A 27,989-nucleotide genomic window follows, 5' to 3' on the forward strand; every position below is an offset into this window, starting at 1 on the left:
TGCTCCTTTGTGGACCTTTAGTTGCCGTTTTCCTTTGTAAATCAATGGTGCATTCATAACCATCATTGGTTATAAATTATTCCAATAGCAGTTTTACTTCATTGTAATATTGTTTTACTATATCCTGATCGTATTTGAATTACTTATCATTGCTCTCTTCATTCTGTAATTTCAGACAACCCCACACACACCTCCCTGTGAATTGCCATTAAAAACACCATAACGGTTTCGTATGACAAGCAACATTTTAGTGAACGTACATAATCCCTTTATCCATCCGATAACATTAAGGTGCAGTTTCTCTGAAGAATTAAGAGTGAAGAACCGTATGTAGCAATAACCAACAAAAGAGTTAGCTTCCATTTGTTCAAGTATACGGTTGGTGCTCCAAAATGACTATGGCATCATTCTGTCAAATGGCAGATGAACATTGAGGTTTACACTAGGATTAGCTTTCCAAATCCTAGTGGGGAAATTACAAAACTGACCCAAGATCAGCATCTCAGGGCAACTTTACCTTACAATAACAATGTAATACATTTAAGGAATAATACCACTCAAGCTATTTTCGTTCGTATTTGTTTCATTAGTTCACTGTTGACATGGTCCCAAAATGTTTTACGTCAGCAATTAAGTTTAAGATATAGAACTTCAAAAATACAGAAAGTGTCAAAGTATGATGCGATAAGAAGACATACAAATGATTTTGAAAGTTGTATTTTAAAACTTGATTGCTGACATGCGAAACATTATTGGACCGTATCGACAGTGGACTAATGAAACAAACGTGAAAATAGTTTGAGTGGCATTTCCCTTTAAGAACCAGTGAACAAATGTACCCCCCCCCCCCCCAAATATCCACAAGGGGCCAAGACAATTCAAAAGGCCTAACAGTCACCACAAATTGCTTCCCTGCTTTTACACATCAAATAATTCCATCCAGATTTCCCCTCAAAAAAGACTGAATACAGGACATGATTTGTGCATTTTCCCCAGAATAAAACGTATAGTGTTCAAACAGAAGGGGGAGAATAGGAGGGAGGGGAACACGTTTAAGGTAATCATTCAGTAACATTTGTCAGTCAAATGCTTAACTCTGGGGAATTATGCTACAGAAAGTCTGACCACATGATTATCTATTGACAACTCTCCCACAGACTTCTTGCCATTGCACTGTTCTACTTTGACGCAAGCTACACAAACATTATTTATAATCAACTTATTAAATTGAGTTGCTTTCTATGTTCTACATATGAATTGCATTTAAACCAAAAAATTAAATATGAGTGTATTTTACACGGATGAGAAGAACAGTGCTTAAATTGTTCAAACTACAATGGAAACCCCAAAATAAATCAACCTAAAAATGAGGAAATAACAAGATTAGTTATCAGAACAGTACATGTGAACAAGGCTGTGCAAGGCTAGCTCAGTCCTACTGAACTACCATTTTTTTTTTTAATCAACATAAAATAACCTAAAACATTTCTGCACCATCATGTTGAAGGAGGATAGTTCTGAGGTGAAAATCAATGCCCTTAATAAAAAGTCAGAATGATTAGCATGTTTGTGGAGGGAGCAAAACTAATGTACATTTCCAAAGAAGCAATCTAAATGGACATCAAAATCCCACTGAAAGAAGAGAACGTGCAGTTAAAGTAGAAAGACAAAGACATTCGCTTGAATTCCCCAGAGACTGCTCCCTGTGCAAACCAGACCATGACAGTTGGATGCCGTCTCCTGCATCTCTCTGAACCGTCCGTACACAATGTATACAAAAGGCTTGTGCCGGGTCGTAATCAGGGCACTCATCAGAAAACAAAAATTAGTCCCACCTCCCTGTTTCTGTCCATTTTCTTCCGTTTGGTGACTAATGAACACAACCCAGCTTCATTGAGGGACAGACCAACCAAGTAGTGGCATAACTACATGAAGAACTGTCCTGCCACATTGGCCACGCCCAGGACAATGAGGAGGCTGTGGAAGATGGCCGAGGGCCAGCTGAGCTCCCCTCTACGCTTCTGGGAGATCATGTGGACTAGAGAGGGGAAGACAAAGACCAGGGCCAGGCCACACGTCGCCCCCGAGTACCTGGGAGGAGAAACAGAGAGAACAGATCTATATGGACTGAGCAAAAGAGGGTGAATTCAAAGAGGGAGTGTTACTTTACTGTGAGACTGGGCTAAACGTGTGTGAAAATAAAATGTTATATAGTGTCAAATCGTGCATTAATGTCAATGGGGAAATTTGAAGGATAATTTCAATGTATTTTTATTTTCCATTTGCAAGGAATACCTTTATCTACAAACATCATAATCTCTCATTTAACTATCTCAGCAGCCATCTTACCTTATAATGGAGCCAATGTTGGGGTAATACTTAGCCATGCAGACACCAGTGCCAACGATGAAAATGTTCAGAGTGAAAACGTGGAAGAAACTAGGGGATAAAGACATTAAGAATTGTAACATTTTGTAGAAAGCTCGTTTTAACCATCAAAAAAGCTTCACACACAAGACTGGCCCCCCTTCCAATGAGGGGTACATAAGCTGGGGTAAAAACTGCAACTAACATCACCTTTTCACACTAGAACTGCCATAGGCCAATGCCCCATGCCAATAGATGTTGTAATTAAAATAAATCTGCGATTTTGAAAGCAATTTTCCTATATATCGTTTTATTTTACATTGTGTTGTAAAAATTCTGACAGCTGAGCAAAGTATTTAGAGCCTATTTACATTTATTTTCCCCCTCACACACACACACACACACACACACACCTCTTCCTATCTTAAGGGGTAGGAATGTGCATCTTTAAAACACATTTACCATTCTAAATTCAAATCTGCTGCTGATGAGCTCACGAGGTGGGCCTCTCTGAACTGGAGCTGAATTTGTCCGTCTAAATGATGTATGTACAGTCGCGGCCAAAAGTTGAGAACGACACAAATATGCATTTTCAAAGTCTGCTGCCTCAGTTTGTATGATAGCAATTTGCATATACTCCAGAATGTTATGAAGAGTGATCAGATGAATTGCAATTAATTACAAACGTCCCTCTTTGCCATGCAAATTAACAGAATCCTCCCAAAAACATGTCCACTGCATTTCAGCCCTGCCACAAAAGGACCAGCTTACATCATGTCAGTGTTTCTCTCGTTAACACAGGTGTGAGTGTTGACGAGGACAAGGCTGGAGATCACTCCATCATGCTGATTGAGTTCAAATAACAGACTGGAAGCGTCAAAAAGGAGGGTGGTGCTTGGAATCATTGTTCTTCCTCTGTCAACCATGTTTACCTGCACGGAAACACGTGCAGTCATCATTGCTTTGCACAAAAAGGGCTTCATAGGCTTCATATTGCTGCCAGTAAGATTGCACCTAAATCAACCATTTATCAGATCATCAAGAACTTCAAGGAGAGCGGTTCAATTGTTGTGAAGAAGGCTTCAGGGCGCCCAATAAAGTCCAGCAAGCGCCAGGACAGTCTCCTAAAGTTGATTCGGCTGTGGGATCGGGGCACCACCAGTACAGAGCTTGCTCAGGAATGGCAGCAGGCAGGTGTGAGTGCATCTGCACGCACAGTGAGGCGAAGACTTTGAGGATGGCCTGGTGTCAAGAAGGGTAGCAAAGAAGCCACTTCTCTCCAGGAAAAACAATCAGGGACAGACTGATATTCTGCAAAAGGTACAGGGATTGTACTGCTGAGGACTGGGGCAAAGTCATTTTCTCTGATGAATCCCCTTTCCAATTGTTTGGGGCATCTGGAAAAAAAGCGTGTCTGGAGAAGACAAGGCAGCTAAGGTGATGACTCCAGAAACTGCTGAAAGTCCACTCAGACATCAGTAAATTAAACACTGTTTTTCACACTCAACAGTTTTCCATGTGTATCAAGAATGGTCCACCACCCAAAGGACATCCAGCCAACTTCACCCAACTGTGGGAAAAATTGGAGTCAACATGGGCAAGCATCCCTGTCGAATGCTTTCAACACCTTGTAGAGTTCATGCCCCGATGAATTGAGGCTGTTCTGAGGGCAAGGAAGGGTGCAACTCAATACTAGGAAGGTTTTCACCATTTGGAAGTTCAGTGAGCTTATTTTTTCTCCTCCTGCTTTGGCCATGCAGTCAGTCCGCTTCACAAAATGATTGCGGTCTTCGTTATGACATAAAATTAAAATAAATAAAACATGTTTTTAAACTTGATCCTGTATATCTAAAAAATGACCATAAAAATACTGATCGTTTAAAGCAAAACTATCAAAACTATTACCGATGGTGAACCTGAACAAACAAAATAAAAATCTACTGTAAGCCAGTTCAGCAAGAAGCCAGATGAGTGGTCTCCAGTAACTTAATTTTATTATGGTAAAACACAATTTAACAGCACATAGATAATAACCTATAGCAAATTACATAGTTTGTCAGTCAACTAATAAAGCCTAATCTCCCACAAGCCATTTTAGCATTTGAAAGCTGAAGGTGCTGTGCAGAATTTCAAGATCAGAACAGGCCGTTGGTCAGCACGAAGCTGGGCACAGTGCAGCAGTTTGACTAGGCTACTGATATTACCTCAGTCTGGTCAGCACGAAGCTGGGCACAGTGCAGCAGTTTGACGAGGCTACTGATATTACCTGGGGTTGTTCAGCACGAAGCTGGGCACAGTGCAGCAGTTTTACGAGGCCACTGATATTACCAGTCTGGTCAGCGCGAAGCTGGGCACAGTGCAGCAGTTTGACTAGGCTACGGATATTACCTCAAGTCTTGTCAGCACGAAGCTGGGCACAGTGCAGCAGTTTGACTAGGCTACGGATATTACCTCAAGTCTTGTCAGCACGAAGCTGGGCACAGTGCAGCAGTTTGACTAGGCTACTGATATTACCTCAGTCTGGTCAGCATGAAGCTGGGCACAGTGCAGCAGTTTGACTAGGCTACGGATATTACCTCAGTCTGGTCAGCACGAAGCTGGGCACAGTGCAGCAGTTTGACGAGGCCACTGATATTACCTGGGGTTGTTCAGCACGAAGCTGGGCACAGTGCAGCAGTTTGACTAGGCTACGGATATTACCTCAGTCTGGTCAGCACGAAGCTGGGCACAGTGCAGCAGTTTGACGAGGCTACTGATATTACCTGGGGTTGTTCAGCACAAAATGACTTGTAGATCAATGACTGAACACAGTTACATGCTTAGTTCATCACTGAAGTAGAAGACGTCACAGAAAATAGGAAAATACCTTTTTAAGGAAATATCAGCAAAAAACATTTGAGTGAATCAGCGATTCATAACGTTTGAATAGATTCTGACCGATGCAGTCATATTAAAAATCAGGCATATTGATTAACCATTACATCCCTATTAAGGTGCCAAGACAAAAAACAGGCAGCTGGGTGCTGGTACCCAGACACGAATGTCTCTCTCCTCGCTGAATGAATGCTGTCAATAGATGAATGGCTGATAGAAACTGGTAATTGTGCACATGGCTTTACAATTACATTTTAGTGAACTTAATGATGAAGATGAGGCGGGTGAAGGTGATTGAATTTAGAACAGCGTAATAATGATGAAGGATATTGAACAAAGAAAGCAACTACTGCTGCCAACTGAGTGTCGTCGTCCCCCTATGATACATCCATAGGTGAGGACGTTTGCTAGCAAGCCATCAATGTGAATAATATCTAGCAAGCAAAGTGAGAGTGGGGAAAGAAGAACCGCTGATGAGCATTCTGACCACAAACATGTCTGCCTGCTGAGGACAATAAACAGACACACCTCTCCGTGCGCTGCTACTAATCTGCAGCTGTTTTGTTCTATAAACCTGCAGGGACATTGGTATTTTGTCAACATCTACATCACCAACTGTCAGTTTACGGATACGATCACCAACTGTCAGTTTACGGATACGATCACCAACTGTCAGTTTACGGATACGATCACCAACTGTCAGTTTACGGATACGATCACCAACTGTCAGTTTACGGATACGATCACCAACTGTCAGTTTACGGATACGATCACCAACTGTCAGTTTACGGATACGATCACCAACTGTCAGTTTACGGATACGATCACCAACTGTCAGTTTACGGATACGATCACCAACTGTCAGTTTACGGATACGATCACCAACTGTCAGTTTACGGATACGATCACCAACTGTCAGTTTACGGATACGATCACCAACTGTCAGTTTACGGATACGATCACCAACTGTCAGTTTACGGATACGATCACCAACTGTCAGTTTACGGATACGATCACCAACTGTCAGTTTACGGATACGATCACCAACTGTCAGTTTACGGATACGATCACCAACTGTCAGTTTACGGATACGATCACCAACTGTCAGTTTACGGATACGATCACCAACTGTCAGTTTACGGATACGATCACCAACTGTCAGTTTACGGATACGATCACCAACTGTCAGTTTACGGATACGATCACCAACTGTCAGTTTACGGATACGATCACCAACTGTCAGTTTACGGATACGATCACCAACTGTCAGTTTACGGATACGATCACCAACTGTCAGTTTACGGATACGATCACCAACTGTCAGTTTACGGATACGATCACCAACTGTCAGTTTACGGATACGATCACCAACTGTCAGTTCACGGATACGATCACCAACTGTCAGTTCACGGATACGATCACCAACTGTCAGTTCACGGATACGATCACCAACTGTCAGTTCACGGATACGATCACCAACTGTCAGTTCACGGATACGATCACGAGCATCAACTGTCAGTTTACGGATACGATCACGAGTATAGCCAGGATGTCACACCTCTAATAACAAAACAGTATGTTCACCTGATTCGTAGGCTAAAGGACACTGCACCCGACAGCCGGATCTTTAACAGGTGCTTGGAGGCTGAGAAGCCGAGCAGTTCTGGTGTTAAAACAATACGTGTTCCTTGAGAATGGTGTACAGTTTTTTTTTTTTTCTCTAGAGTTTCTAAACTCCGGTTCCAGGGTTGAGTCATCTAGGGTTTCTCGTCCACTGTGGGACTAGGCTAGGGCCAGTGGGGGCAGTTGTTACCTGGGGTAGTGTTTGCCGAAGATCTGGCTCATCATCTGGACACGCACCAGGTAGCCCAGAAGGGGGTAGACAGTGGTCATCTGGAAAAGCAGACAGGTCCGTGCCACAAACACCAGCACGTCACTGCTGGGGAAGTTATCAAGGAAGTTCTGTAGTAAACAGACAAGACAGAATGTCAGAAGGGTGGCAACTGTCATTTCATAACCCCAAACTTAAAAGGAGTAAGGTGAAGTTGCCCCTAGACGCTGATCTTGGGCCAGCTTTGCATTTTCCCCACTAGATGGTTATGGTTAGGATTGAGGGAGGGGAAGCTGATCCTAGATCTGTACCTACGGGAAACCACCCTGGAGCCAACTCAGATACCTGTAGTCATATAGTGTGTGTGGACACCTGCTCGTCAAACATCTCATTCCAAAATCAGGGGCACTAATATGGAGTTGGTCCCCCTTTTGATGCTATAACATCTTCCACTCTTCTGGGAAGGCTTTCCACTAGATGTTGGAACATTGCTGCAGGGACTTGCTTCCATTCAGCCACAAGAGCATTAGTGAGGACAGGCACTGATGTTGGGCAGTTAGGCCTGGTTCACAGTCAGCGTTCAAATTCATCCCAATGGTGTTTTATGGGGTTGAGATCAGGGCTCTGTGCAGGCCAGTCAAGTTCTTACACACAGATCTCGACAAACCATTTCTCTATAGACCTCGCTTTGTGCATGGGGGCATTGTCATGCTGAAACAGTGAATGGCCCCAAAATTGTTGCCACATAGTTAGAAGCATAGAATCATATAGAATGTCATATGGTGTAGCGTTAAGATATCCCTTCACTGGAACTAAGGGACGTAGCCCGAACCATAAAAAACAGCCCCAGATCATTATACTTTACAGTTGGCACAGTGTAGTCGGGCAGGTAGCATTCTCCTGGCATCCGCCAAACCCAGATTTGTCCATCAGACTGTCAGATGAGGAAGCATGATACATCACTCCAGAGAAAGCATTTCCACTGCTCCAGAGTCCAATGGAAGAGAGCGTTACACCAGTCCAGCTGACACTTGGCATTGAGACACTTACAGCACTTATATTTGACCGGGGCAACTCCAGCAGCGCAGAAATTGACAGTGCCCATGTTGAACGTCTGTGCCACATTGAAAGTCACTGAGCTCTTCAGTACGAGCCATTCTACTGTCAATGTTTGTCTATGGAGATTGCATGGCTATGTGCTTGATTTGATATACCGGTCAGCAACGGGTGTGGCTGAAATAGCCGAATCCACTAATTTGAAGGGGTGTTCACATACTTTTGTATATATAGCGTAGACATGAGTTAAGACATAACTGCTAGAGGTGAAGTCAAAGAAGAGGGGAATAAGATCCACTCTGCTCTCCTCCATGTCTCAGAACTTTTACTTGTGTTGTCCAGTTCCTGTCATTTATGATAAAACCCTCTCTCTTCAAAAGTGAAGTGAAAAGCCTTACTGGTTCAATGCAGTCTTTTGACAGAGGAGGGGAGGGGAACGCAGAAAAGATCAACACTCCCACGTATAGGTACGTCAGTCCAACCAGTAGGTAGGCCACAGACAAGTCCCGCACCTGAAATGACAACACAACACTGTTCATTTCATGATAGAACACAATAGACACCACAGATGGAACATATGTTTCTACACCTGAGTTGCTTGCTGTTTGGGGGTTTTAGGCTGGGTTTCTGTACAGCACTTTGTGACATCAGCTGATGTAAGATGGGCTTTATAAATACATTTGAATTACATCTTTATTACTTCATTATATAAGGGAAACTTTTTGTTGTTGCTGCTGACAGTGTTCAACCCCCCGCACACAACAGGCTGGGTGCAGCACATGGTCAGCCGTAGGAGGAAAGTAGGTTAGGGGTTAAGTGCCTTGCTCAAGGGCAACAAAACCATAATCAAATAGACTATTCTTCACAGCACTGTTGGTGACCAGGTTATGCTAATATTTAGTCATACTCAGAGTTCAAAGCTTGGCAAAAGAGACAATTGTAGTCTATTTTATCAGGTAAAGGAATTGCTCAAAATCTGCAGGACAAGCATGTGAGGTGTCCAAAGTTTGCTTCCAACAGTAACGGTAGTGAGACTAGAGACTGAATATACTGGGGGTTGTGGGTAAGAGAAAAAGGAAAAAAAAGGAACAGGAAACAGAGACCACAGCCAGACTTAACAATAGAACAATGGGAAGTGCACCGGGCTCTGGTCAAAAGTGCAGTAGGGAATAGGGTCCCATTTGGGACATAAGATTAGTCTACTCCATAACGCTGACAAGCCACTTCTTTTCTGTCTCAACAGTAGTTCTCAGAACAAAAAACACTGACACTGTGTGACTAATGCTAATGTTTAAAAAAATTGCCTGTTCAGCAAAAAAATGTTTTTAAAAAAAGGTAAAAATGTGTGTGGTCAAATGTTAATGGTTAGTCATGCATAACACCAGCAGTCTCAAACTGATGTAATTGGAGAAAATAAGTAGTTAACGGCCCAGTTAGACCAAACGCTACAGAGCAGTAAGGCATCGCAAAGCTCTCTCTGTGTGGGTGCATCTTCCAAACAGCATGCACAACGTCACATTGGCTGTTAACCCATCTAGCAAGACCATCCGTCCTCCACTTGGTTACTGCGCGTTCACGTCACTGCTAAATTTGCTAAACTTTGGACTTTGATGAGTTGATTGGACTAGCTCATAGTCGCTAACAGTCATGTCTTGTTCACCCATTGGAAATAAATTGCATTTGTAGACTGTTTTCATTTACAGACATAGATGTAAAATAATAAGTTATTTTAAGATCTTTTCACAACACTAAAAGTCACTTAACATACAAGAAAATCAGCAGGATAAAAAGCTAGAAAATCCCATTAAAAATAAGTATATAAAAGAACACTAAACATAATGACAGACTATCCAGGAAAGTGAACTAGATGGAGGATAAAATCTGAGTCAACAGAGAATCTGGGTGAGCCTGTGTGAAGAGCCTGTGTCTTTAGTGTGGACTAGAATATGTGTATGGAGCGTGAGGTTCTGACATGGAGAGGGAGGGCAGTCCAGAGCTGGGGAGCTGCACTGCTGAAAGCCTGGTCTCCCATAGAGCAGAGCCTGGTGCGAGGGAGGGTGAGGAGGCCAGTGTCAGAGGAGCACAGTGAACAGATGGTAGTGTTGGGGTTCAGGAGGCCAGTGTCAGAGGTGCACAGTGAACAGGTGGTAGTGTTGGGGTTTAGGAGGTAAGTAAGGTATGTGGGCACCAGTCCAACTAACTCACGTTGTTCTCCTGGTGTAATGGAGACACAACCGCTAGCGTGGCCAACTCACGTTGTTCTCCTGGTGCTTGTTGCTCTTCATCAAGGTGATGATGCAGTTGTGGATGAAGAAGGCCAAGGTGAGAACACCAGTCAGCTGAGGGAACAGCAGCCTGAATTCTGGGGGGTGGACACACACACGTTACTAAGTTAGTTGCATGAATTAACTTAGAGCAAATAAGGAGGGGTCTGTCATAGTTAACTGGACATGTTATCCTATTGATTTGTAAAGGCCTGATCGCAACCTAAGGTATCAATCTACCCAGACATTCAAATTGAACAGGAAAAGGCACCAACTGTCTGCAAACACTGATTAAGATAGCATTGTTGTTTAATGTGCAGACAATATCCAAGGTAATTTGGGGTCAAAGTTGTGGAAAAAAAATCACTGGGCCACCTCATCGTAAACAATAACATCGTGATTCATCATTATCGGCACCTATCTGTATACAATTACATCATCCATCACCTTTGCCACCTTTTTTTCATAAACAATCCAATCCCAGTCATCATAATAATTTACCTGGAACGTAGAACTGAGTGGATTCTAACCAGTGGAACTCCAGGTGAAAGCCCAGACGAATAGCCTTCAGTGTGACCAGGATGATGAGGTAGACCACAGATATGGTGCCTGGGGGGTCGATAGAGATCAATGAAGCAATAGAAGTCATACAAGGCAGCCAGAAAACAGAGACACCAAACAATGACTCGGGTAGAGCCGTTCACTTTAATAAAAAGCTGACTGCTTTTTCAGAGTCAAGCCATTGTTTGCATGCCTCATTGACAACCATGAGCAAAAACGACTACAACTTTCACTAGCCATAGCAAAAAAGGTTATATCATTGACCTGAGCTTTCATTAACGATAAAGAGAAAAAAAAACACACAAAAAAAAACTTGGAAAATCCATAATAGCTCCTCACAAACATAAATAATGAAATTATACCTTTCTCCCAAAGTGTACGGTTGAACACTCCTTTAATGCTTACACTCAACCAATGCTTTTAAACCATGAAAGGGAAAGTGCAAAAGAACCCCTTTTTTTCTCTGTGTTATTGACTTGTTAATTGTTTACTCCATGTGTAACTCTGTGTTGTCTGTTCACACTGCTATGCTTTATCTTGGCCAGGTCGCAGTTGCAATTGAGAACTTGTTCTCAACTAGCCTACCTGGTTAAATAAAGGTGAAATATAAATTTAAAAACTGGGACTTAGCTTCAGTTAGCATAGACCAGCTCTTAATTCTGGTCCCGGGGACATCTTTGTTTTTGCCGTGATACACCGGATTCCTCTATTCAAAAGGTTTGATGAGTTGATTATTTGAGTCAGGTGTGTACTGCTAGGGGGAGGAAACTAAAATGTGCACCCCTTTGTGTCCCCGGGACCAGGATTGAGAAACACTGGCAACACTGTTCCTCCAGTCCTTACCCAGGAAGGTGAAACGGGCGAAGAAGGAAGCAGAGCGGAAGTTGAGCAGCGGTAGCAGCAGGATGATGAGGTAGAATGGGATGGTGTTGGTCTTGCTCCACCAGCGGTCGAACACGGCGGTGTCTGACGTGTCGTTGCCGTAGTTGTTGGTGTTCAGGTAGAGGCCGCTGATGCCGCTGCTGCAGTTCCCTCTGTGGTCCCCCGTGTCGGGGAACGGGCAGATCACTGGGGGAGGCAGATGGGTGTTAGGGAACGGGCAGATCACTGGGGGAGGCAGTTAGGACAGGACGAGGGTGCAGTATTTTAGGACAGAGTTTAGTTTGCCAATGGTTGGCAAAATCACAATCAGATCTGGGACCAGGCTAGAGGATAGTGACTATAGAACAAAACACTTTTGCACATCTGAACGTATCGTGATGGAACACCTAGACAGATGCGTAGGAGATTCAAAAACGAAAGTGAAAAGTTGTTTGTTTGGCAAGTATACACTGTGTGCGGCAGTCATTTACATGATTGTCTATGGTGAGAGAGAGGAGCGAACCAGAGCAGGCTATGGGGAGAGAGAGAGAGAGCGAACCAGAGCAGGCTAAGGGGAGAGAGAGGAGCGAACCAGAGCAGGCTATGGGAGAGAGAGGAGCGAACCAGAGCAGGCTATGGGAGAGAGAGGAGCGAACCAGAGCAGGCTATGGGAGAGAGAGGAGCGAACCAGAGCAGGCTATGGGAGAGAGAGGAGCGAACCAGAGCAGGCTATGGGGAGAGAGAGGAGCGAACCAGAGCAGGCTATGGGGAGAGAGAGAGGAGCGAACCAGAGCAGGCTATGGGGGGAGAGAGAGAACCAGAGCAGCTATGGGGAGAGAGAGGAGAACCAGAGCAGGCTATGGGGAGAGAGAGGAGCGAACCAGAGCAGGCTATGGGAGAGAGAGGAGCGAACCAGAGCAGGCTATGGGAGAGAGAGGAGCGAACCAGAGCAGGCTATGGGAGAGAGAGAGGAGCGAACCAGAGCAGGCTATGGGGAGAGAGAGGAGCGAACCAGAGCAGGCTATGGGGAGAGAGAGGAGCGAACCAGAGCAGGCTATGGGAGAGAGAGAGGAGCGAACCAGAGCAGGCTATGGGGAGAGAGAGAGGAGCGAACCAGAGCAGGCTATGGGGAGAGAGAGAGGAGCGAACCAGAGCAGGCTATGGGGAGAGAGAGAGGAGCGAACCAGAGCAGGCTATGGGGAGAGAGAGAGGAGCGAACCAGAGCAGGCTATGGGGAGAGAGAGAGGAGCGAACCAGAGCAGGCTATGGGGAGAGAGAGAGGAGCGAACCAGAGCAGGCTATGGGGAGAGAGAGAGGAGAACCAGAGCAGGCTATGGGGAGAGAGAGGAGCGAACCAGAGCAGGCTATGGGGGGAGAGAGAGGAGCTATGGGAGAGAGAACCAGAGCAGGCTATGGGGAGAGAGAGGAGCGAACCAGAGCAGGCTATGGGAGAGAGAGGAGCGAACCAGAGCAGGCTATGGGGAGAGAGAGGAGCGAACCAGAGCAGGCTATGGGGGAGAGAGAGAGGAGAACCAGAGCAGGCTATGGGGAGAGAGAGGAGCACCAGAGCAGGCTATGGGGAGAGAGAGGAGCGAACCAGAGCAGGCTATGGGGAGAGAGAGAGGAGCGAACCAGAGCAGGCTATGGGGGAGAGAGAGGAGCGAACCAGAGCAGGCTATGGGGAGAGAGAGAGGAGCGAACCAGAGCAGGCTATGGGGGAGAGAGGAGAGAGGAGCAGGCTATGGGAGAGAGAGGAGCGAACCAGAGCAGGCTATGGGAGAGAGAGAGGAGCGAACCAGAGCAGGCTATGGGAGAGAGAGGAGCGAACCAGAGCAGGCTATGGGAGAGAGAGAGGAGCGAACCAGAGCAGGCTATGGGGAGAGAGAGGAGCGTACCAGAGCAGGCTATGGGGAGAGAGAGGAGCGAACCAGAGCAGGCTATGGGAGAGAGAGGAGCGAACCAGAGCAGGCTATGGGGAGAGAGAGAGGAGCGAACCAGAGCAGGCTATGGGGAGAGAGAGGAGCGAACCAGAGCAGGCTATGGGAGAGAGAGGAGCGAACCAGAGCAGGCTATGGGAGAGAGAGGAGCGAACCAGAGCAGGCTATGGGAGAGAGAGAGCGAACCAGAGCAGGCTATGGGGAGAGAGAGGAGCGAACCAGAGCAGGCTATGGGGAGAGAGAGGAGCGAACCAGAGCAGGCTATGGGGAGAGAGAGAGGAGCGAACCAGAGCAGGCTATGGGGGAGAGAGAGGAGCGAACCAGAGCAGGCTATGGGAGAGAGAGGAGCGAACCAGAGCAGGCTATGGGAGAGAGAGGAGCGAACCAGAGCAGGCTATGGGGAGAGAGAGGAGCGAACCAGAGCAGGCTATGGGAGAGAGAGAGGAGCGAACCAGAGCAGGCTATGGGGAGAGAGAGGAGCGAACCAGAGCAGGAACCAGAGCAGGCTATGGGAGAGAGAGAGGAGCGAACCAGAGCAGGCTATGGGAGAGAGAGAGGAGCGAACCAGAGCAGGCTATGGGGAGAGAGAGAGGAGCGAACCAGAGCAGGCTATGGGAGAGAGAGAGGAGCGAACCAGAGCAGGCTATGGGAGAGAGAGGAGCGAACCAGAGCAGGCTATGGGGAGAGAGAGAGGAGCGAACCAGAGCAGGCTATGGGGAGAGAGAGAGGAGCGAACCAGAGCAGGCTATGGGGGAGAGAGAGGAGCGAACCAGAGCAGGCTATGGGAGAGAGAGGAGCGAACCAGAGCAGGCTATGGGAGAGAGAGGAGCGAACCAGAGCAGGCTATGGGAGAGAGAGGAGCGAACCAGAGCAGGCTATGGGAGAGAGAGGAGCGAACCAGAGCAGGCTATGGGAGAGAGAGGAGCGAACCAGAGCAGGCTATGGGAGAGAGAGGAGGAACCAGAGCAGGCCAGAGGAGCGAACCAGAGCAGGCTATGGGGAGAGAGAGAGGAGCGAACCAGAGCAGGCTATGGGGAGAGAGAGAGGAGCGAACCAGAGCAGGCTATGGGGGAGAGAACCAGAGCAGGCTAGAGAACCAGAGCAGGCTATGGGGAGAGAGAGAGGAGCGAACCAGAGCAGGCTATGGGGAGAGAGAGAGGAGCGAACCAGAGCAGGCTATGGGGAGAGAGAGAGGAGCGAACCAGAGCAGGCTATGGGAGAGAGAGGAGCGAACCAGAGCAGGCTATGGGAGAGAGAGGAGCGAACCAGAGCAGGCTACCAGAGCAGGGAGAGAGAGGAGCGAACCAGAGCAGGCTATGGGGAGAGAGAGGAGCGAACCAGAGCAGGCTATGGGAGAGAGAGGAGCGAACCAGAGCAGGCTATGGGGAGAGAGAGAGGAGCGAACCAGAGCAGGCTATGGGGAGAGAGAGGAGCGAACCAGAGCAGGCTATGGGGAGAGAGAGGAGCGAACCAGAGCAGGCTATGGGGAGAGAGAGGAGCGAACCAGAGCAGGCTATGGGAGAGAGAGAGGAGCGAACCAGAGCAGGCTATGGGAGAGAGAGAGGAGCGAACCAGAGCAGGCTATGGGGGAGAGAGAGGAGCGAACCAGAGCAGGCTATGGGGAGAGAGAGGAGCGAACCAGAGCAGGCTATGGGGAGAGAGAGGAGCGAACCAGAGCAGGCTATGGGGAGAGAGAGGAGCGAACCAGAGCAGGCTATGGGGAGAGAGAGGAGCGAACCAGAGCAGGCTATGGGGAGAGAGAGGAGCGAACCAGAGCAGGCTATGGGGAGAGAGAGAGGAGCGAACCAGAGCAGGCTATGGGGAGAGAGAGAGGAGCGAACCAGAGCAGGCTATGGGGGAGAGAGAGGAGCGAACCAGAGCAGGCTATGGGAGAGAGAGGAGCGAACCAGAGCAGGCTATGGGAGAGAGAGGAGCGAACCAGAGCAGGCTATGGGAGAGAGAGAGGAGCGAACCAGAGCAGGCTATGGGAGAGAGAGGAGCGAACCAGAGCAGGCTATGGGAGAGAGAGGAGCGAACCAGAGCAGGCTATGGGAGAGAGAGGTGAGAACCAGAGATTGGATAGTGATATATATATATATATATATATATATATATATATATATATATATATATATGCCATTTAGCAGACGCTTTTATCCAAAGCGACTTACAGTCATGTGTGCATACATTCTACGTATGGGTGGTCCCATAAATGACACATGAAAAACGAGTCTCACCTCTTTCTGACCCGTTGGTTCCAAACTCTGTATCTGACATGCTGACATTATGCGCATAGTCTGTAGAAGGTGGAAACAGATTAGTAGCAGTTCAAGGTGAACAAGATAACTTTTCAGAAATCCTTTGGTGTGTGAATACTGGTGAAACACTAAATGACGGTTCCTTTCTACTTCTGAAAACGTAAATAACGTCAAGTTTGTATAGTTCTCTAAACTCTGTTGTAAATCACAGTATTTGTACTATAGGCTATATTTTGTATAATTGAGAATATGAATTACAGTACACGAATGTATTTAGTTTATAGTTATGACTTACTGTAGATGAATTTATAGAGTTTATAGTTATAGAGGATCTTACTGTAGATGAATTTGCCCGTGTTGAAGAGGAAGTTGGACATTAGGACCCAGTAGACCACCATAGCACCAATGAGTGACACCATGGAAAACACCAGACTGGACCACTGGCCAAACTTCCCAAAGTAATATTTACACACGTCAGGGAACTCCCAGTCTGACGTGTCGATGTACGCTGCAAAAACGGAGACAGACAAATAGGTGTGATTCAAGTCATTAACAGGGGTGGACAATGTAAGGGTCCCCGAGGGCCACTGTCTACTGGTTTCCCACACATTATTTTTTTTGTGTGGGAGGGGGTCAACATCTTGACCTGGCTGGGTAACCAGGGGTGTTCAATGGCGTGGAACAATCACAACAGGTAGAAATGTAATCTGTACAGCTGACATGGCTCACAGTTCTACATGAAACATTTATACCTGATCTGCACAATACATTTCTATCTGAAAGTTCAGTAAAGTCACCCCCTCCTGATAAGTCCCCTGGTACCATGTGATTTTAGCATTCAGTTCTATAGAGACAAAAGCAGCAGGGTCGCGTTCAGTACGGTGTGCAACGTCGAATTCAACGGAAACGGTACTGAACGACCAGTTGAAAAACATTGTGATTATGGTAACCCAGAAAGAAGTGACCATATGGTGTGCTGCACGCTTTTTCCGATTTTCAAAATGGTCACACCCATATTGATCAGGCCACACCCACCACACAGGACCCAAACGTACCTCAAAGGCTGTTGAAGAAAGGTGTGCACCGTTTTGGGGAAAAATATCGTTCAGCAAAAACTGTCCCGTAATATAGCAAACGTTGAAACAAACTGAACGCACCCCAGGGTGGTGTACCACTGGCATGCAGTGCATTCGGAAATCATTTAGACCCCTTGACTTAGTCCACATTTTGTTACAGCCTCATTCTAAAATGGAATAAAAAAAATCCCCTCAATTTACACACGATACCCCATAATGACCAAGCAAAAACAGGTTTTTAAAAATGTTAGCATATTTATTACAAATAAAAAAACTGAAATATCAAATTTACTTAAGTATTCAGATCTTTTACTCAGTACTCTGTTGAAGCACCTTTAGCAGCGATTTCAGCCACGAGTCTCCTTGCGTATGACGCTACAAGCATGGCACACCTGTATTTGGAGAGTTTCTCCCATTCTTGTCTGCAGATCCTCTCAAACTCTGTCAGGGTGGATGGGGAGCGTCGCTGCACAGCTATTTTAGGTCTCTCTAGAGATATTCGATCGGGTTCAAGTCCAGGCTCTGGATGGGCCACTCAAGGACATTCGGAGACCTGTCCTGAAACCACTCCTGCGTCGTCTTGGTTGTGTGCTTAAGGTCATTGTACTGTTGGAAGGTGAATCTTTGCCCCAGTCTGAGGTCCTGAGTTCTCTGGAGCAGGTCAAGGATCATCAAGGATCTCCCTGTACTTAGCACATTCATCTTTCCCTCGATCCTGACTAGTCTCACAGTCTCTGGCGCTGAAAACATCCCCACAGCATGATGCTGTCACCACCATGGTTCACCGTCAGGATGGTGCCAGGTTTCCTCCAGATGTGACGCTTAGCAGTCAGGCCAAAGAGTTCAATCTTGGTTTCAGCAGACCAGAGAATCTTGTTTCTCATGGTCAGAGTCCTTTAGGTGCCTTTTGGCAAACTCCAAGTGGGCTGTCATGTGCCTTTTACTGAGGAGTGGTTTCCATCTGGCCACTCTACCATAAAGGCCTGAATGGTAGATGGCTGAACAGATGGTTGTCCTTCTGGAAAGTTCTTCCATCTCTACAGAGGAACTCTAGAGCTCTTTCAGAGTGACAATCGGGTTCTTTGTCACCTCCCTGACCAAGGCCCTTCTCCCTCGATTGCTCAGTTTGGCCGGGCAGCCAGTTGTAGGAAGAGTCTTGGTAGTTCCAAACTTCTTCCATTTAAGAATGATGGAGGCCACTGTGTTCTTGGGGACCTTCAATGCTGCAGACATTTTTGGGTACATTTACCTAGATCTTTGCCTTCGACACAATCCTGTCTCGGAGCTCTACGAACAATTCCTTTGACTTCATGGCTTGGTTTTTATTCCGACATCCACTGTCAACTGTGGGACCTTATATAGACAGGTGTGTGCCTTTCCAAATCATGTCCAATCAATTGAATTTACTACAAGTGGACTCCAATCAAGTTGTAGAAACATCAAGGACGCACTTCAGCTCAATTTCAAGTCTCATAGCAAAGGGTCTGAATACTTATGTAAATGAGGTATTCCTGTTTTATATTTTTTATAAAATTGGCACAAATTTCTAAAAAACCTGTTTTTGTTTTGTCATTATGGGGTATTGTGTGTAGATGAGGGAAAAAAAATATTTTATCAATTTTAGATTAAGGCTGTAATGTAACAAAATGTGGAAAAACGGAAGGGGTCTGAATACTTTCCTCATACACTGTTATAGAACATGTACTGTAGGCTTGTAAAACAGTAAAGTACTGTCCCACGTGTGACCGGGGTTAAACTGCCTGCTATGACATTACTCAGCGCACCATGCCCCGAGGTGCTAACAGTAGCATGCTGGTGTGACAGCAGCCTCATCTACACTGGGCAACTGCAGACAACTGCTACTCTACAATGTTCTACAGACAACAGCTACTCTACACAATGTGAGGGGACAACAAGGCTGTCAATCATCCCATGTCACATAACTAACCTCTCAACAGTCTGGCACTTACCTATACAAAGTTATTTTATTTTACATAAACTTGTGACAGATTTAATACTATCACAACTGTTGCTGAAATAAATACCTTCAGGCCTTCTGGCATCAGACTTGTTAATTGAAAGCAATACAATTTGAACTCTAAACCAGGGGTGTCAAACTCTTTTTGACCTGAGGCAGCATTCAGTCTTCACCGAAGTCCAGAAGTGACACACTTAAAATGCATTATATTTCCTTGCCGTAAAATTTGCACAAATAAAAAAAGGCCTCTTATCCATCACTTCAATTTGATGCTCCCTGACTGTCTAGCTTTGTTTCGATGACACGACTGTTAGCTAGCTGAACAGAGTGAAGACAGCCCTGATCTAAACACTTTTAGACAGAGGTGCAAGAAAGACACGTGAGGGGCACCGTCCCACATATACAAGGGTAGGGGAAACACTTAAGTCACTGCTGATGGTCTTACGTATTGACTTGGGTGATTTGAGCACTCTGAGACAGCAGTAGAGGGTCAGCAGACCCATAGAGATCAGGAGGATGATGCCCAACGTGAACCCTGCCTGCAAGTAGAAGAGACAGGTCAGTGGGAGTTGGCTACGCATTACACTTTAGCCTGGTCCCAGATCTGTATAACCATGTTAACTATGACAAAAATCAGTAGTAGTAGTTGGCGAGACAGCACAAACAGATCTGGGATAATGTGGGCTATTACTTACAGTGTTGTATGGTAGAATTGCAATATGACTATTCAGTTAGGATAGAGAAATGAATCACAATTACCCCTTTCACCCCCCCCATGGTATACAGAGTATAGATGAATTACCTGCTTTATCCCCCATGGTATACAGAGTATAGATGCATTATCTGCTTTATCCCCCATGGTATACAGAGTATAGATGAATTACCTGCTTTATCCCCCATGGTATACTGAGTATAGATGCATTACCTGCTTTATCCCCCATGGTATACTGAGTATAGATGCATTACCTGCTTTATCCCCCATGGTATACTGAGTATAGATGCATTACCTGCTTTATCCCCCATGGTATACTGAGTATAGATGCATTACCTGCTTTATCCCCCATGGTATACTGAGTATAGATGCATTACCTGCTTTATCCCCCATGGTATACAGAGTATAGATGCATTACCTGCTTTATCCCCCATGGTATACTGAGTATAGATGCATTACCTGCTTTATCCCCCATGGTATACTGAGTATAGATGCATTACCTGCTTTATCCCCCATGGTATACTGAGTATAGATGCATTACCTGCTTTATCCCCCATGGTATACTGAGTATAGATGCATTACCTGCTTTATCCCCCATAGTATACCGAGTATAGATGCATTACCTGCTTTATCCCCCATGGTATACAGAGTATAGATGCATTACCTGCTTTATCCCCCATGGTATACTGAGTATAGATGAATTACCTGCTTTATCCCCCATGGTATACTGAGTATAGATGCATTACCTGCTTTATCCCCCATGGTATACTGAGTATAGATGTCCCCATCATCGTGTTCCATATGGCAAAACTAAGAGGAGAAAATCCTCATGGTTATTTGGAGGATTCATACAATTAGACCAGCTACAGTACATGTAAACCTGTCAACTTGATGTAGCGAGGTAAGATAATAAACCTACATGTAAACCTGTCAACTTGATGTAGCGAGGTAAGATAATAAACCTACATGTAAACCTGTCAACTTGATGTAGCGAGGTAAGATAATAAACCTACATGTAAACCTGTCAACTTGATGTAGCGAGGTAAGATAATAAACCTACATGTAAACCTGTCAACTTGATGTAGCGAGGTAAGATAATAAACCTACATGTAAACCTGTCAACTTGATGTAGCGATGTAAGATAATAAACCTACATGTAAACCTATCGACTTGATGTAAAGGAGGTAAGATGAGTACAGTGTGATATTTTTTTTACAGGCATTTAGCACCATGCAACTAATCTATGGAGCAAATATCAGTGGTGATGGTTGAGCGCTTACATCGTGATGATGCTGGGGTTTTTGGCCCCTCCGTCCCCTCCAGTCACTTTGAAGGCCATCCCCAGAGGACTGTACACGTAGAGCTCCTCTTGACAGGGGATCACATGGTCTGGAGGGCTCTGACATGGGGGGGGGGAATAGTTTTCTGTTTGGTACCTTATGAACATGATCCAGGGCTGAATCAACAACCACCTCACTTAGTAGGGACTAAGCTCTAACCAAATCAATAGGATTTCAGAGTCTAAATGTACACACAGACGGTCCAGTGACCTGTGCTTTGCAGCCACAGCAGAATGAAGCTACATTCCAATCATTATTGATTAAAGGGTCTATCCTAAAGGGTCTATCAGAGCACCAAACGTACACGCACAGCAGTGTTCTAGAATATCGGACCGTTCGTTTTCATACTTTTCAAATTCTCAACACATTCAAATGAATAAAGGGTGCGTATCGGCGATGGGTATGTTGGGAATTGTGGGGAGGTGCGCAGTCGGGCTGTGCGTCCCCCACGGATGGTGGTCTCATAACCACATCACTATGGGATGCCGGACTACACTCTCTTTAGGTAATGGTGCTATTCTCTGTGAAACCTCACAGGTTATGGTAGTGGATGATGAACTGCTTGTCTGAAAGCGGTCAATTTGAAGCGGATAGGTGTAAAGGTGTCAGCATGCTTCAGTTTGGCCGACGCCTAGATGAACCAATCGAGTGTGTTTACATACATAAGACACTTTCACTTGAAATACTTGGAAAAGGCGGCAATAGTACTTTGTCCATTTTGAGATGCTGAAGCCAGTATACACTTCCTCAAAATAGTCTGAATGAATCTAAGATAACAAACAAAACAAAAATCTATCATTAAATTTAGCTAAGGAAGAACTTAGTTGCACAATTTTACATCTAAGATGTTTGGTGCAGTATTTCTCAATGAAAAAATATGAATGAATGATGCATGTCTCTGGAATGAAAGACTTTTTGAAGAATCCCTACTCTTGACCAATCACAGACGAACGGGGCGTAGACTTCGGCTTGCCTCGAGGAGGAAAAAAAAGTGCGTCGGAACAGCCCAAAAAAACTTTACCGAAGTCCAAAATGTCACCAAAAGTCATGACACATTCAAACTCTTCCGAACTGTTTCGCCTTGGAAGCACGCCTTGAGGTTATTGACACAGCCAACTGTTGTTAAGAGACAAAACAGGACTTTTATTCACCAGAGTGGCAGAACTGTGTAATATGCCATTCCAAAACCATTCTCAACAGATCACTGCAGAAAAAATGAAGCCATTGACAATTGCTCATCTACTCTCCCAATGATTGTCCTCTCAATTGTCACGCAATTCTCCACAGTATACAAGTGGCATGAACACAGGTTCCTATGTGCAAGCTCCCAGCTTCACGTGTACGGGCTGATGGATTGGGTGTTGATGAATACTATTTAAACCACTTCATATAAGGCAAGTCTGATCAATAGGAATATTACTAATAACATGCATCTACTGGTCTTAAAACAGGTGTGTATGTGTGTGCATGTGGGTGTGTGTGTGTGTAGCCTACCAGCAGTCTGTCAGAGGAGGCAGTGAGTCGGCTATAGTAGTGCACTCTGCTGCTGAGGACAGAGGCCTCTGCTGACACCCTCTCAGAGGGCTCATTCTCCACTATATTCCGATGCTCCACATGGAAAGGCCTGAAGAAAACACAGAGACAGATTAGGCTAAATTACTTAAATAGTTTACTGTAAAATGATCCACCTTCTTTGGTTACATGGATCCAGTTTGAAAACTTTTTTTAAAATGCTGTATTTTCTTGGAGAAACCCACTGACCTAACATGTGAGTATTGGTGAAAGCAAGGGAGTGAAACCATGCCTATCCACACACACACTTACAGTACAGATCAGTGATTATCTCAAAGAAGGGAACAAGGAAGGAAACATTTGAAAAGGTATTAGATGGAACCAGGTCCACGCAGTACAATACCATAATGGAACAGCCCTGATTAAATGAGCAAGAAGATTATTTTCTAAGATTTCCAGAACCAAATTACACAACCTTTCCTAAAGCATTGGTCAGGATTTTGCCTCAAAAACGTCCTATTCCACACACACACACAGTATGACCGTCCTTACATAATGACAGAAAGAGAGACCGGTACACATTAGACAGCAGTGATGAAAACACTTTGTGTACTTTGTCATCCCACAAAACAGATTCTACTGACATCAGAAAAGCATTGTCCAAAGCAATTAAGCTTGATAGTAAAATTGCTCATAAAAGACTTGACAAAATAAGAAACATTGACCTCTCCAGTCCTACATTTCTTTGTGCTGTTACAGTGTCGAGGAGGAACCTACTGGTAAGCATTTCATTGGACGGAATATCCCATACACATGGTGTAGTTGGTGCTGCAGCGTGAAAAACAATGTCTCCGGGTTCTGGGATAAGTCTACAGCAAAGCAATGCTGCATCTTTCTAATAAATCAAGCTATCACCTTGTTAGAATTTGTGAAATACCAAAGTGGATTAATCCACTGGATGCCTGGGTTGTGATGCGGTCTGAAACAATCCCTGGGTGAAGTGAGGGCACGCTGTTGACTTCAAACACTGACAGATCATTACTCTTCTGAGGAAGCAGGGTTGACCGCCTTCCCCTTTATTGTGTCAAACCAAACTGTGCTGGCTCTGATACTAATGGTGGATGGTAACCAGACCAGCTCGGCACAGCTTGGTTTGGCTTGGCTTGGCTCAGCTCAGGTAGCCTAGTGGTTAGAGCGTCGGACTAGTAACCGAAAGGTAGCAAGATCAAATCCCCGAGCTGACAAAGTAAAAATCTGTCGTTCTGCCCCTGAACAGGCAGTTAACCCACTGTTCCTAGGCCGTCATTGAAAATAATAATTTGTTCTTAACTGACTTGCCTAGTTAAATAAAAGGTTAAAAAAAAGTTTAAATAAATTGTGACAAGACTGTTACACCAAGAACTAACCAAGTTAAATAAAAGTGAAGGGCTTCTCCTGGCTAGTAAACAACTCACTGGCATGCTGGGGGTCGCTGGGCTAATGTGCACAGTAGATTCACATGCAGTCATAACTCCTAGAGTGGATCTATATGGCTTTAGAAAAACATTTTTGGCACTGTGACATGTGAAAGCAATGCTAGATTGTGTGGCACATGAGCAGTCAGTGATTAACTTGAATGAACCTGTCAGGTTAGAGATATCACTTGAATTTACAGATGGAAGCTTGAAAATATTGAGTCAACCCATTTGAGAGTTAAGTTTCGGATAACAAATGCTCAATAACAGACAATAAAATACTAGTATTATTATAATCTTATCATACAACGTTCATACAAAAAGCTGTGTAAACTTATTCCGTCAGATTTTCTGCTGTGAGGTACTCCAGCGCACCCAGTACAAATGAGATTATGAAATAGCCTACCTCCTTGCCCCTCGGTCCAGTGAATCTGTGGAGCCTTTGTCTGTGTAGCTTCCTCTACACACTGGGTCCAGTAGTGGTTTACTGTCCCCTTCCATGATGCTTTCAATCAGTGCCTTACAGTCTTCACCTGAGTGGAGAAGAACAAAAAAATTATCAACATTTTAGATTTTTTTTTAAAATGTTAATACTTCCATCCACCAACTTATCCCAACTGTAAAAACTAGATACATCCTTTAAAGCTGTGTGGTTACACAGCTTGGTTTCTCGTTGCTTCACAAAACACTTTCATTGATAAAGAATTACTCCTAATATGCCCTCCTCAGGAATATCCATTACTGAGCTGCCTGCTACTGCATGACTCATTAGGGGTCAGAGGTGAGAACTCACATGCCACCTAACCTCGAGCGAGGACAATCCAACAACAATGCATTGCCGCTCTCCATTTTGATCAGGGGCTTGTGGCGAACAATTTAATACAGCGAAACCTCTGCCACCCCGAAGTGGACACATTTTTGCACTGGCCCATGGACTACTCCAACTAGTGATGATTATTAGATTGGCCTATCATTGATTACCTCTATTGTTAACTAAAACAGTGGACAAAGCCTTATGATGTCATGTAAGAAGAGTACTTTAGAGTCCAATGGTACTGTAGCAAATCTGTATCGGCTACATTAAAATCACACTGATTGGTCATCGTGTCGAGTTGGGAAAAATGTAATCCACTTACAACAAGTAGGCCGGCTGTAGCCTTTACCCAATTAAAAAGAACATTTTAGATTTCATTACAGTAGACTAGTCTAACTCAAATCTGTTAAGTATCATCATCCAGAACTAAAACAAAAAATACCAATCAACAACAATAATGACCTACTAATGAAATTAGGATGTGAGACAAAATACCAACCAAATCAATTAACTTATCTACAGAGTGATCTGCAATAGCACCAATTTCTTAACATTGTTATTATTTTTGAAGAATTTGTAAAAGCTTGTATGTAATTTACCATTACAGGTTACATGGAAGATAAAGTCATAGTTACCCCAGTTAAACATGGGAAAAGAGCTGTTGTTAAAACATACTGAGAGCGTGTATGTCCAACTATGCAGACTAACTTGCAGAACATATGCCACTTCCAGGAAGTGTCAGTTCACAGCTCTGTCTTACGTTCCTAGCGAGGGAGACACACGTACTCGAGGCTTGGAAGTGACAGTGACACACTTAAGGTAGCCAAAATGCCACTGTATCTTATAACAGAGCAATCTTATCTTATCACCAGTGTCAGATTAAGCAATAGGACAAATTAAATATTGTTTAAGGCTGTTCTAACAAGAACTTAAAAAACATAACCAACAAAGCAGCTCAACAGTGTTCCCCCTATATTAATTTAGCAGTGGTGACCCACATACAAACATACATATTTATACCGAGACTTTTAAATGGATAATCATTCGCTCAATGACTAGAAGGACTGATTAATACCTCTGAGGGTTTAGAGCTTGAGGTAGTCACCTCATACAAGTACTTGGGAGTATGGCTAGACGGTACACTGTCCTTTTCTCAGCACATATCAAAGCTGCAGGCTAAAGTTAAATCTAGACTTGGTTTCCTCTATCGTAATCGCTCCTCTTTCACCCCAGCTGCCAAACTAACCCCGATTCAGATGACCATCCTACCCATGCTAGATTACGAAGACGCAATTTATAGATTGGCAGTAAGGGTGCTATCGAGCTAGATGCTCTTTACCATTCGGTCATCAAATTTGTCACCAATGCTCCTTATAGGACACATCACTGCACTCTATGCTCCTCTATAAAATGGTCCTCTATGTATACCAGTCACAAGACCCACTGGTTGATGCTTATTTATAAAAACCCTATTAGGGGGGAGTGAGGCCTATCTGAGATATCTATTGCAGCCCTCGTCCTCCACATACAACACCCGTTCTGCCAGTCACATTCTGTTAAAGGTCCCCAAAGCACACACATCCTTGGGTCGCTCGTCTTTTCAGGTTGCTGCAGCTAGCGACTGGAATGAGCTGCAAACAAACACTCAATCTGGACAGTCTTCATTCAAAGACTCAATCATGGACACTTACTGACAGATTTACATTATGTATTGTTGTCTGTGCCCAATGTTTGTACCCGGTGTTGTGCTGCTGCCATGTTGTATTACTACCATGCTGTGTTGCCATCATGCTGTTTTAGGCCTCTCTTTATGTAGTGTTGTCGTGATGTGTGTTTTGTCTATATTTTTTAATCCCAGCCCCGCAGGTGGCCTTCTGGTAGACCATCTAACTGACTTGCCTACTTAGATACAGGTTAAATAAATACAAAAACAATGCAGTTCAAGAAATAGAGTTAAGAAAATATTTACTAAATAAACTACTGTTAAAAAAAAGTTAAGTCCTAGTTGATATTTCTAGAAATCAGATGATTTCAAGGTACAGCTCAATAGAGCAAGGTACAGCTCAATAGAGCAAGGTACAGCTCAATAGAGCAAGGTACAGCTCAATAGAGCAAGGTACAGCTTTTTTTTATCCCACAGTTGTTTTCAAAAAGTGACTTTATATTAGTTTCAATGTGGGGATACTATGCACTGTTGTTTCTTTTTAAAGAAAAATAGATTTTACACCCTTTTCTCCCCAATTTCGTGGTATCCAATTGTTAGTCGTTACTAACTAATACAATGTTGGGCCATTTAGCAATTGGTGGCCCTATGCAGAGTGTAATCTTCATATATGGCTAACAGTCCTGGATGGGAATGCAAAAACATGTTTTATTTTTGCTTACGAGCAATCACCGGTTTTGCAATTTTACGACAGTCCCTAAAACACCTGCGTGTTAAAAACAGTATATTGCCTAATTTCCTGTCTGTTAAGTACGGTGTTCCACTATCGGTTAAAAAAACAAATGGTGTTTCTTGCGCTCTGCAACAATCTGATACTAGATATATCACACTCATCTTCCGTCGGAGAACAATTTAGCTCATTTAGTGGGCAAGGTTTCATTATGAGAAACAGCTACTATAGCTTGCGATGTTATCGATAGCAATTAATTGATATTACATACACCGCATACTTACTCAATAGGCACCTAACCAAGAATCTCGTTGACCACCTATGACATACCTAGCTAAGGGATAACAAACAAAGTGGGGGGGGGTTAAAAACATATGAACGTTACCTAGCTAGCTAGCTACAGGAACGTTAGTAGCCAGATAGTGTAGCGAGCCAGGGGATGCTGGTTATTTGAACACAAAAAAAGCTTCTAAAACAATTTAGCTAAATAAACCTTCTTACCTCGAGGTTGTGTTTTAGTCCAGCTTTGCAAACGTATCTACTACACATTATAAAAATGTCTGATACTCACCTCCGGAGGCTGCCCGTCACCAAGACTACTTGTCCGAACGTACAGTTTGAAAAAGAAAACAACACGAACGTGTCATGAACATTCTTCTTCTTCTTCTATAATATTTATAGCGGTCCGCAAACAAATGTTT

At 44.4% G+C, this 27,989-nt stretch overlaps 1 protein-coding gene across 2 annotated transcripts; it reads right to left on the minus strand.

The window, feature by feature from the left end:
• Positions 1–226: 226 nt before the first annotated feature.
• On the minus strand, positions 227–27,989 carry slc38a9 (solute carrier family 38 member 9). Of its 2 annotated transcripts, none has more exons than XM_046290543.1 (15): positions 27,860–27,989; positions 24,488–24,614; positions 22,610–22,739; positions 21,056–21,174; positions 20,522–20,585; positions 19,509–19,602; positions 16,347–16,517; positions 15,989–16,048; positions 11,797–12,021; positions 10,894–11,001; positions 10,384–10,490; positions 8,527–8,640; positions 7,055–7,203; positions 2,350–2,439; positions 227–2,091 (listed from the first exon to the last, which is right to left on the minus strand). In XM_046290543.1, the coding sequence occupies exons 2-15, from the start codon at positions 24,580–24,582 to the stop codon at positions 1,926–1,928; spliced, it is 1,692 nt and encodes a 563-aa protein (XP_046146499.1). In that variant the 5' UTR covers positions 24,583–24,614; positions 27,860–27,989; the 3' UTR covers positions 227–1,925. The 2 variants fall into 2 exon arrangements, with proteins under 2 accessions (XP_046146499.1, XP_046146498.1); XM_046290542.1 differs by lacking the exon at positions 27,860–27,989 and adding an exon at positions 25,531–25,558.

Source organism: Oncorhynchus gorbuscha, linkage group LG11, assembly GCF_021184085.1.
Source record: "Oncorhynchus gorbuscha isolate QuinsamMale2020 ecotype Even-year linkage group LG11, OgorEven_v1.0, whole genome shotgun sequence".
Classification (NCBI taxonomy): Eukaryota; Metazoa; Chordata; class Actinopteri; order Salmoniformes; family Salmonidae; genus Oncorhynchus; species Oncorhynchus gorbuscha.

Coding starts and splice junctions, on each gene's coding strand:
- slc38a9 (XM_046290542.1), bottom strand. Junction 16,049..16,346: donor CACGGGCAAATTCATCTACA/GTAAGATCCTCT, acceptor CACCTTCTACAG/ACTATGCGCATAATGTCAGC. Junction 12,022..15,988: donor AACCAACGGGTCAGAAAGAG/GTGAGACTCGTT, acceptor TGCCTCCCCCAG/TGATCTGCCCGTTCCCCGAC.